Source organism: Sesamum indicum, linkage group LG15 (assembly GCF_000512975.1).
Source record: "Sesamum indicum cultivar Zhongzhi No. 13 linkage group LG15, S_indicum_v1.0, whole genome shotgun sequence".
NCBI lineage: Eukaryota > Viridiplantae > Streptophyta > Magnoliopsida > Lamiales > Pedaliaceae > Sesamum > Sesamum indicum.
Window position 1 is genome coordinate 5,205,666 of NC_026159.1, and position 10,610 is coordinate 5,216,275.

Sequence of the window (10,610 nt, forward strand, 5' to 3'; positions counted from 1 at the left end):
GCATAGTCTAGAGATTTATAGATTTAACTTGTGTATTTATCCCGGACTGACATATTTCTGAACTGATGGGATTGAGCCACTAGTGGACTGAAAAGGGGCCTGGACTAATTCGATTTCATCACCAAATTTCAGTTGGGTAGATGTAGAATTTTGTTTCTTGGATTTTATGCACTTTGGCCTGCTAATTTATTCTAATCGGGTGTGAACTTTCGAGTCAATCGATTAATTATATCGATTTTTAAAAATTAAATACACCATATGTCAAGAAAGCACATTTTGCTTGGAGTTGGTAATTTCATAAATGTAATTTACCAAAATTAAGTTTGATCGAATCAAATCAATCATAAAATAAGTGTAATATATTTATTATGTGATTGATTATTTTTTTTTGAACTATACACCAATCTCATCACAAATATATTATACTTAATATATAATTAGTTTAGATACGACCAGACCTGATCTGGATTAAAATTTTCGCCCGCCAGTTGCACCATGCTATTCCTAATTAAATTAAGAAGCAATATTTTGCCACTTAATTTAATTTTATTTATTTTATATATCTAGATGTTGCAGATGAGTATGAAAGTTTAGGTTCATTAATTCTTTTTCCAAGTAAAGTTGTCTTCTTTTGATTAATAAATTAATGGCTGATATTGTCAAACACTTAAACTAATTAATTAGGGTTTTCATCTTTCTTAGGTGGTGTGGGAGGTGGTTAAGATTGATATGATGACTAATCATCATTACAGCGTGCTGGTTTAATCAAACCCTGGATTACTAATCCAATTAATTCTAAATTAAGATACAATTAAAGTTCAATTTCTTAATTAATTAGGATGTTCGAGTGTGATGATAATAATTATATGTTCCATTGAGTCAGACGTCATTCTATTCTTGTACTTTTTTTTTTAATAATTTTTTATCCTTAAAAAATTGCGTTGAATATGAGTAGATTTACATAATTATGATTTTTACTAAGACAGTAGTTTAGTGGTCTGGCTCGTGGATCTTATAAGAAAATCTTACTTTTTTTTCAATGATCCATCATAATTACATTATGAATTGAATCATTAATAATTAAAATATAATTACTATTAAATATTTATAATTAATTAATATTAGGGAAGTAGCCGGAAAAGTCTTATTAAAGTAGAATACTAATGAGTCCTTAGTTTAATTAATGAAATTGAGGCTCTATAACTTTAAAATTATGGGTCTGAATTCTACCAACATTATGGTTTGCCGGTTATTATTAAATATAAATATTTCATATTGAAGATTGCGATTGATTTATTCAATAAGTAATATTCCAATCGCTTTCACTTAAAAAAAAAAAATAACAACCAAACATTGGCAATATTCACAACGTTCAATCATGGGGCCTCAATTTCATCAATTAAATTAGACCTTATGGAAATAAGACGATCTAAGACCTGGAATTGCATATTAGGTTATAAAATAATTAATCTTGAAATAATTGCTTTTACAAAGATGATTATGATACTTGGATTCATTAGTTATAATTGATTACGCAAATTTATAAGTTTTTTGATAATTTTATTCAACCTATGTACCAATTCATTCAAATATCTAATTGATATCACAAAAAATTCCTACTTTCTTTCTTTTCTATTTCGTTAATGATATGCTTTGTTTAATTCATTTGAATTCAAATACTGATCCATTAAAAACAATTAAATCAATAATTACGTCGAAATGAAATATAAGAATAATAGACTATTATAAAAATAGACATATATATTTGTATTTACTAAACTCGAAAACTTATAACTTTATCGATCGAGCTAGACTTCATTAGTGCAAAATTTTCAATTCTAAGAAAGGAAAAAAGGAATATATATATATATATATATAAATGAGATTTGGTTTGGGGGTTTAGTATAATAATAATAATAAATGTAAAAAGTTAAGGGCACTAAGTCCCGCTCGTGCAAAAGATATAGATAAAGAAAAAATTGGAAAGGTAGACGTCTAATCATTCTCTCAGGATAATCTATTTTATGTGAATGTGGGCGCCTTAATTCATTAACTCAAAAACTCCTATACTCATGACGGCTACCTATCTCCTCTTTTTTATTTACTTTCCCCAAACCCTAAGCTCCCTTAACTCTCATTACTTTATTTCAATTTTGACCAAATCACGTGCACATAATTTCTTTTCTTTTTTTTTTTTTACATAATTCAGTATTATTATAATTCTTTTTTAGTATCAATTTTTGAATATCTAGATTTAATTAATCATCGGCGCATGCTGTCCCCACAAAGATATAAAAAAAAATATTAGGTGTGAGATGAAGAGAAACAAAATTTTATAAAAAGAAACAATCGAGTTGTGAGGGGACTAGAAAAAAATTTACAAGAAAATAGCTCGATAGTAACGAAAAAAATTAGTATTGAGGTAATTAGCAAGTAAAATTCTCGTTGTTAAGTCATATTATTGAATACAAGAATTTTTACTTGCTAATATTTAGCAACAAAAATTTACTCACTACACGAATTTAGCAATGAAAATTTTACTTGCTAATTAACTCGACACTAACTTTAAAATCAAACTTTTTCGTAACTATTGAGCTATTTTCTTGTAGTGAAAAGTATGTGAGAATAATGAGGCGTGGAGGGAGGTGAAGAAAAAATAAATTATAATTATGATTTTATTAATTAAATGTGAAAGTTTGTGAAAAAAAAAGAAATATGAAGAAAAATAAGGTGATACAGAGACGTGGAGTACGTAGTGGGTTGATAAGAAGAAAAGAGTATAATTGTGAGATTATTAAAAAATATTAAAATTACTATTTTGACAAAAAAATATTAAGAAAAGAAAAAAGTTATAGAATAAATCTGAATATTCAAAGGTTGGTATGAATGTACGATAAAAGATTTTTTTTTAATAATAATATAATGATCATATTTCTGTTAATTTGTAAGTATGTTCAATTTTATTTGGTATATTAGAAAATTTTATTAAAAACAATTGTTATTTCAACACTTGATTTGGACCTCGATCCTTAGCTGTGATATATTATTACTATAATTATTGAATAATATGTAGGTCAGTCAAACTACTTAAATATTGTGGTTTTTCAAAAGTTGTCAAGCACTTAGTAGTGTACGTATATTTTTAATCAACATATCTTATAAGTGTTTATTTAATTTTTTGGGCATCATGGTTTTAACTTTTAATTGTGCACCTAAACTTACCCGTCAGACCAGACAAAGTAATTACTCCAATGGTAATATGTTTATATTAATTAAATATCGAAATTAGTGAAGATTTTTTTATTTATTAGATTCACTTATGAAATTATTTTTTTAATTAAAATATATAAAAAAATATAGTTTTAGTTGAAATAACAAGTTAATAGATGCATATATATCCTACTTGTACAACAACTATTTTTCTCGCTAAAAGCCAAACTCTATTGATAGCTTTTAAACTATATTATAAGCTATATATTAAATCATTAATACGTAGTTATTATGAAAATTTTAAAATAGTATTTTAAATATTTAAGCTCTTATATATGTTGCTCTTCGTCGCATCTGATGTAAAACAAGGACACGACTATAAAATTATTACACACCAGACAATAATCAAGAATCAAAATTTAAAGTCTTATAATTAATTAATAGATCTATAACATAATTAGCTGCATAGCTATATAAGATACAATGAGAGTGGTGCTGCAGGCTGTACCGGTTTCGATTATTACTTATGAAAATACAAGTTGCTTAGGAGTAAACATGGGGTGCTTCAAACCCTAATACGGACATAAAGACATTTTCACATATCGTAGATGCTCTTTGTCTCAATCTGATCATTCATTAACAACCTCCCTCCATGTCTCAATGTAAATAACCCCATAAAAATTATATATATATATATAATTGCAGCAACGTTGTCGATATTCTCGCTATTTTTATATTAATAATAATTATATCTCAACTTCGTTGCAATTAGTCGCGCGATTATTTATTGATTAGGCCGTGTTGTGACACTTTGTTTTGACTTATGATATTCAATGAATGGACAAAATGGCAGGTCAATAGATACAAACACAAAGCCATAAAAATAATAATAATAATAATACTAATTAAACAATTATATTGATATAAATGAGAATTAGCTAGGGAAGATGATGAGAAAGCAATGTGTATATTGCAGTTGAGGTATTAGTGGTTCTGCCTGTTTCTGTCTTCCACTAATTTGTCATATATATATATTCTGCATTGATTCATCACTTGCAGTAGTGATAAGTTTTTCAATGTCTGAGTGCTGCATGCATTTGCATTTGCATTTTCTTAATTAATGTCTCCTTTTTGGTTTGATATATACAAACATTGGACTGTTTGTCCTTACCTAGTTTTCATCGCCAAACAATCATTCATTTGTCTTCATGCAACTGCTTAGAGATTGTAGAACCATACATCCCATTTCAACATCCATATTATTAGTTGGAGTAATTCAAATATTTAGACCGGCCCCTCCGTGCTAATGAAATCCATGGTCAAGTTTCTAGCCGACTATATAATTGATTATGAGATAATTAATTTTTAAAAAAGTGTTTATGACGTCTGAATTTATAATTTTATAATTAATTGTACAAACACAAATTGTAAAGCTACATTTTGAAAGTAACCTCATTTCAAGGTTCACCACGAAATTAAAAAATAATTTAATGATTATCGTAAGTAATTAGGTAAAAAGATATTGTCATGGGATCAAAATTTACATAATGTAACCTTTATCGCACTCAAACCACAGGTTTGAACCATTAATCAATCGAAGGGCCAAACAAAAATCAAGATAATTTGCATAAGGGAACACATAACGCGTTGTGATGCTCCCATCCCACATTCCTTACCAACCATTCTTGAACTTTTCTTTGTATACTATGATACTCATTCTTCTTAATAATCGATTCTTTTTAAAAAATAGATCAATTTTATCACAAATTAGTATCAAAGCAAGACCCTACCCTGAGGTCGGACCAACCCAGGGGGCCACACCTCACAGGGCACGTGTGTGAGTTGGGTGGTAAAGAATAGGACACTCATCCCACTTTGATAAGCGAAGAACTCTCTTTTCTTTTTCCCTCATATTTATGATGTAATATTCATCCTCCGTAATAATTAATTTTCTAAGAACGGTTTAGGCCTTAGGAAAAATGTTTTTGCTCACCAGAAAAAATTGTATACCTACATTATATGGTATTAGCCAGAGTCCCTATAACTAATTTACTATTGAAAAAATCAAAACCTAACCACTCTAGCTATATATAGTCCATATAAGCAAGCGAAAATTAATTTGGGTAAAAGAAAAGGTAAAGAAATTCAGGTAGAGGGCAGGGTAGGATCCAGATTGGTGAAAAGGAGATGATGGGGTGGCCAAGAATTGAAAAGGGCATAAATTTATTTTTTTTCTAAATATTTTCTCACAAATTTAAAAAAATAATAATAAATGTATACTGGCCTGCCTACTTGCCCTATTTATGTATTGCTCAAACTCAAAGCCAAGTCCCAGACAATTGTTTAATGAAGTGGGGGGAGTTGGGGGAAAAAAGGAAAGAAGAATCAAACAATCATTACACATGATATAAAATCACATCAAACCTAAAGAAGAAACCTTTTTTTTAATATTCTTTTTTCACCCCCATCACTGTGTGTAATGTGTGTGTTTCTATAAAAAAAAAATGGTTTCTGTGGGCATTTTGGGCTTATCTAGAATCATGACAACTCAATCATTTCCCCTCTTTAACTCATTGATAATAAGCCCAAAAAGCAAACACCATATAAACAAATCAAAGTGCTCTCTCTCAGTGTTATTGTGCTTTGTCAAATCACCCCATCTCTATCAAAATTTTTAAAAAAAAAAAGAAAAAGAAAATTCGTATAATTGCTATCTCTATTTAAAACCAAAAAAGTATAATTCAATTTTTTCCCTATGATATTATAAATGAACAAATTATTTCTTTATTAAAAAAAATTAGCAAATACCTCATCTTTTTTTCAAAACAAAAGGCAAATTGCTTCCTATTAAAAAGACAAGGATATAATTTGGTATTTTTTCTCCGCATAAGGGTATTTTGCACATACCTCATATTACAGAAGGATTGCTTGTATTTTTATATAAAAAAAGATAAAAGAAAATAAAATTTGATCTCGAGCCAAAATTAATATTTTCTTTAATGGATTTTTCATGGAGTGCTCAAGGGTTTCAAACGGATTTGAACTCCATACTTAGGCTTCATCGTGAGGACAACTACAGGGGCATGACGGTAATTTTCAGAGATGGTGAAGCTGAATCTTGACACCAACATGGCTAGTATAATCTTGGCTTCCATTAGGGCAAAGGCTTGGCCTATGCAGTTCCTCGGGCCGGCTGCAAATGGGATGAAATGTCGGCCCGACCCGGATGATCTCGAAGCGAATCGATCCGGGTTGAACTCGTTTACATCCTTGCCCCATATGTCCTCACTGTGGTGAATTGCGAGAACTGGGATCCATATCGACAGACCCTTTGGGATGTGGAGGTCGCCCAGCTTTATGTCTTCGAACGCCATTCGAGGAAGCAGCGACGCCGGTGGATACAGTCGCAGTGATTCGTTTATCACCATGTTTAACTGCAAATACAAGAAAAACCAGGGAGATTTAAATTTTTAATTGAAAATAAATTTAAAATAAGCGCTTATCAATTTATCATTGAGATAAAATATAAAAAATATATTTTTTATAATTTTTGTTTTCGAATTATTTAAATTAAATTAATTTAAGTTATAAACTATAAACAATCATAACATAATGATAAAATTATAAATATAAAATTATTTTTTAAATAATTATAATTTTCTCTATAATTTATTCATACCTTACAAGTACGAGCCTCCGCCAAAACTTATTGGAGTGTAACTATTTTTTTTTATTTTCAATGTGGTCCCAACTTTCTAGAAAATTCAATTTCGTCCTTTAATATTCGATACACATTTTCAGACGTAGACGTTTTGGTCAGGAAGGAGTCAACATACATTAAAATTCTTTAGGAAAATCCAAAAAGTTGTGCACGGACAATTTCCATGTTCCTAAAGTATATAGATAGATAGAGAATTGTAGCACAAAGATAATATTGGAGTTTTGTCATAGTAATATCAATGTCAAATCCATAAAGTGTTGATAACCACAAAGGTTCTATGAACAATAATGGCAATAAAACTCCCATCTCACTATGTCAAAATCTTTTCCCCCTCTCCCACCAATATCCCTCCTTTCCCTTGGACTAATTAATTAAATGCCTATTGGGCTTCCCACCATTCAAATAATATCCATCATAATAATATTTTAATTACAGTTATTCATTCATGACATAATCACACAATAAATATATCACATTTATATCGTAATTAATTTAATTCGATCGAACTTGTTGATGCCATCCTATTTTATAGATCTAATTTTGTTCATAATTCTTTTCGGACAATTAATACTTGTAACTATAAAAAGTAATTTTACTATAAAGTGTTGGAAAATCAAAACGAATAGGAGGAGATGATATAGAAATCCAGCTCATGCTTTGCAAAATGCTTGCTTGTTTGTATTAATTGTTTTGAATCAAGACACCAAAAATGATAATTAAGAAAAAAGGACAAAAATGAAATGAGCTGTGTCAAGAGTTGGTTTGGTTACATAAATTAAATATCTCTGATTTAGTGTTTATTTTTATTATATAAATTTTCGTATAAAATAAAAATGTATTTGAATTTGTTGGACGACAAATATTAATATCTTTTATGTCTTATCCGTCGAATTATATTACAAGAAACTATTATTATTACGCATATAGAAAGACAAATAGGTAATATTTAATTTATTAGTTAAAAAAAATTAATTATTTTAAATTACGAAACCTCTATACCAACAATATGGTCTTAGGGGTCGGAAAACGACATCTACAGACCTAAGACCCGCATTTTAATTTTTCATCTTCCACTTAAAGAATTATAATAAATCGCATTCTAAATAAAAAAACTCATTTAATAATTCTAAACAATAAAAAATAAAAAGATACCCTTCGAAAATATAAACAAACAGGTCCTTAAAAATAAAAAAAGAAAAAGAAATTAAGAATCTTACCAGAGTCAGCTTGGAGAGGTGCTCAACAGAAGGCGCGCCGCCACCGCAGACCTCTTTCACCTGGGCTCTAACCCTTTCCTGCCAAGATGGGTTGCTCGCCAACAGCATCACCGTCCAGGTGAGCAGCAGCGCCGTCGTCTCGTGGCCGGCGAAGAAGAACGTTTTGCATTCGTCCATTATGAGTTGAAAGTTTAAGCTGAAGCCGTTGCCTGATCTCTTCTTCTGCATTTCGTTGAGCAGCATTCCGAGCAAATCGTTGCCGTAGGAACTGCTCCGGCCTATCTCCACGCAGTCTTTCCGGCTCTGGATGATCTCCATCAGCAGCCGCTCCACCTCCATTTTCAGTGATTTTATTTCTCTGTTGTACTTGCTGGGCAAGAACCTGTATACATTTGATTTTCAGATTCATAGTAAAAATCAAAGAGTTGGTGACCATTATGTCATGATGTTTGCATTAATGAACTTGGCTTGGAAATTGAGTCACATGTCAATTCCAAGAACACCTATATATATACACACACTTGAAATTCCTTTTTTTTGTACGGTTGGGGATTGGAATTATGAAGTATAGAATTGATATTTATGATGAAAATATCAAATAACAAGAGTTAAATCATGTATTCCAAGATTCAATAATGAGAATTAAATTATATATGGACCTTTGTTGAATTAGCGTGATTTGGACTTTCTGATAATTTTTTCACAATCGATGTATATATATATATTTAAGGGTGTAATGCAATTTTTTTATTTCTTGTGATATTGTAAATAAACAAAATAATCCCTATCAAAAAATAATAGCAATTTATCCTCTTGTCTACAGAGGTAAATTACTTAATTTTAAAAAATACAGGAGATAAATTGATGAATTTTAGAAAACAAAGGGAATAAATTACTAAAATTTTTTTCATGAAGAGATAACAAATGCATTTAAAAGTAGATATGGAGAAAGAAATAAAAAAAGAGGGTCAAAGGGAAAATTAAGACTCCGGGTAAAGAGAAAACAAAGAAATCTCCCTTTCACAAAAAAGAGAGATTTCCCTTTTCCCCTTCTTTTTCCATGGAAAAAGATCGAGAAAATAATGGTTGAAAAGGAAAAAGAAATAGACCTGCTACCAGGAAAGCACAAATGCCGGGTTGCTCGAGCACAAAGATGTTGCAGAAGGGTAAGCAGATGGAATATCTGCTTTCCCTTTTCGTAGTTGCTATCGAACTCAGTCCTGGAAATGATATCAGCCGTCAGACGGGTCATGTGTTCGCCTATCTCAAACTCCGTCTGCCCCTTTTCCACTGCATTCTCCAGCGATTGGAGCATCTGCTTAGTGCAATCCACCATGTACCCCGCATAGCTCTGTCCACAAATTGTTAACCAAATCAAAATCTTCCCTTTTCCAAAAAGAAATGTATATTCTTTACCAAAATTGCATGAAAAGGAAGGCTTAAAATAATGTGGAAAATTTACATTAATATATACCTTAAGTTTGTCGCCCATGAATGCCGGCGCCACGATATGTCGCTGGTGGTACCAATCGTCGCCATTGGCCATCAGCAGGCCGCGGCCAATGAAATGCTTCGAGCCCTGTTGCTGGAGCCACGATTTCCCCGAAATCGTGCTGTATTTGGACAGGAGTTCTTTGATCAGCTCGGTTTCCGTTAGGCACATTCGGGGCTCAACCCCATTCCAGTATATGAACCTTTTTCCTGTCAGATTAATTAAGTAGTCCTGTGATTTTAGTACCGGCAAATTAAGGTAAAAAAGTCAATTCATTTTTGATCGATGAGTTACCATAGGACTTGGACCAGGCGACGTAGTGGGGGAGGAGGCGACCGACGATGTCGTGGCTGATTGAATCCATGTCCTGGGAGGTGGATTTGGCAACGAGGGACGCCATGTCCAGGATGTTGCCGACTAGAAACCGGGGTTTCGGGCCACGCACTCCTTGTTTTTCCATTATTTTCTTGATGCGTCTCGGAGTCAGCCAGTAACAGGATAGCGTTTCGTATGCGACTTTCAGGATGAAATACAGGGATATGATTAGTATGGACGTAAACATCACCACCAGTTCCATGGCGGGTGTGTGATTTGATTGTTTGTTCTCGGTTTTTTCACACAAGACACAGAAATACACACAATAGAACCTGTGTTTTTGTGGCTGCAGAAAGGGTGAAAATTGGGAGGACTGAGATATATAGTGTGGCTTGGTGGGGGAGGGGGGGGAGCCATATTTATAGACATTGACACTCCCGGAAACACAATGAAAATTGCATTTAATCATCACAATTTGATTTTCTATTTCAAATTCTATCATATTTTCTATTGTATTAATATATAGAAACTTTTATTTCAAATTCTGTATCATATTCTATTTCATTTAAAGTATATGAATTTTTTATAAAATAAAATCGCTGATGTAATTTTTACATATGATAGCATGTACATATTAAATGAAATACAAAAATAT

The 10,610-nt window shown here is 31.3% G+C and overlaps 1 protein-coding gene across 1 annotated transcript; it reads right to left on the minus strand.

Annotated features, from left to right (window-relative positions):
• LOC105177944 (cytokinin hydroxylase) lies at window positions 6,124-10,369 on the minus strand. Its single transcript, XM_011101256.2, has 5 exons — window positions 9,935-10,369; window positions 9,623-9,849; window positions 9,258-9,499; window positions 8,149-8,530; window positions 6,124-6,644 (listed from the first exon to the last, which is right to left on the minus strand). Exons 1-5 carry the CDS (start codon window positions 10,215-10,217, stop codon window positions 6,219-6,221), a joined length of 1,560 nt encoding a protein of 519 aa, XP_011099558.1. The 5' UTR covers window positions 10,218-10,369; the 3' UTR covers window positions 6,124-6,218.

Bases quoted from the DNA above. Each gene is read 5' to 3' on its own strand.
- LOC105177944 (XM_011101256.2), bottom strand. From the start codon at position 10,217: ATGGAACTGGTGGTGATGTTTACGTCCATACTAATCATATCCCTGTAT. The intron at 9,850-9,934 runs GTAACTCATCGA...TTAATCTGACAG, and splicing joins CGCCTGGTCCAAGTCCTATG to GAAAAAGGTTCATATACTGG. The intron at 9,500-9,622 runs GTATATATTAAT...ATTTGTGGACAG, and splicing joins TCATGGGCGACAAACTTAAG to AGCTATGCGGGGTACATGGT.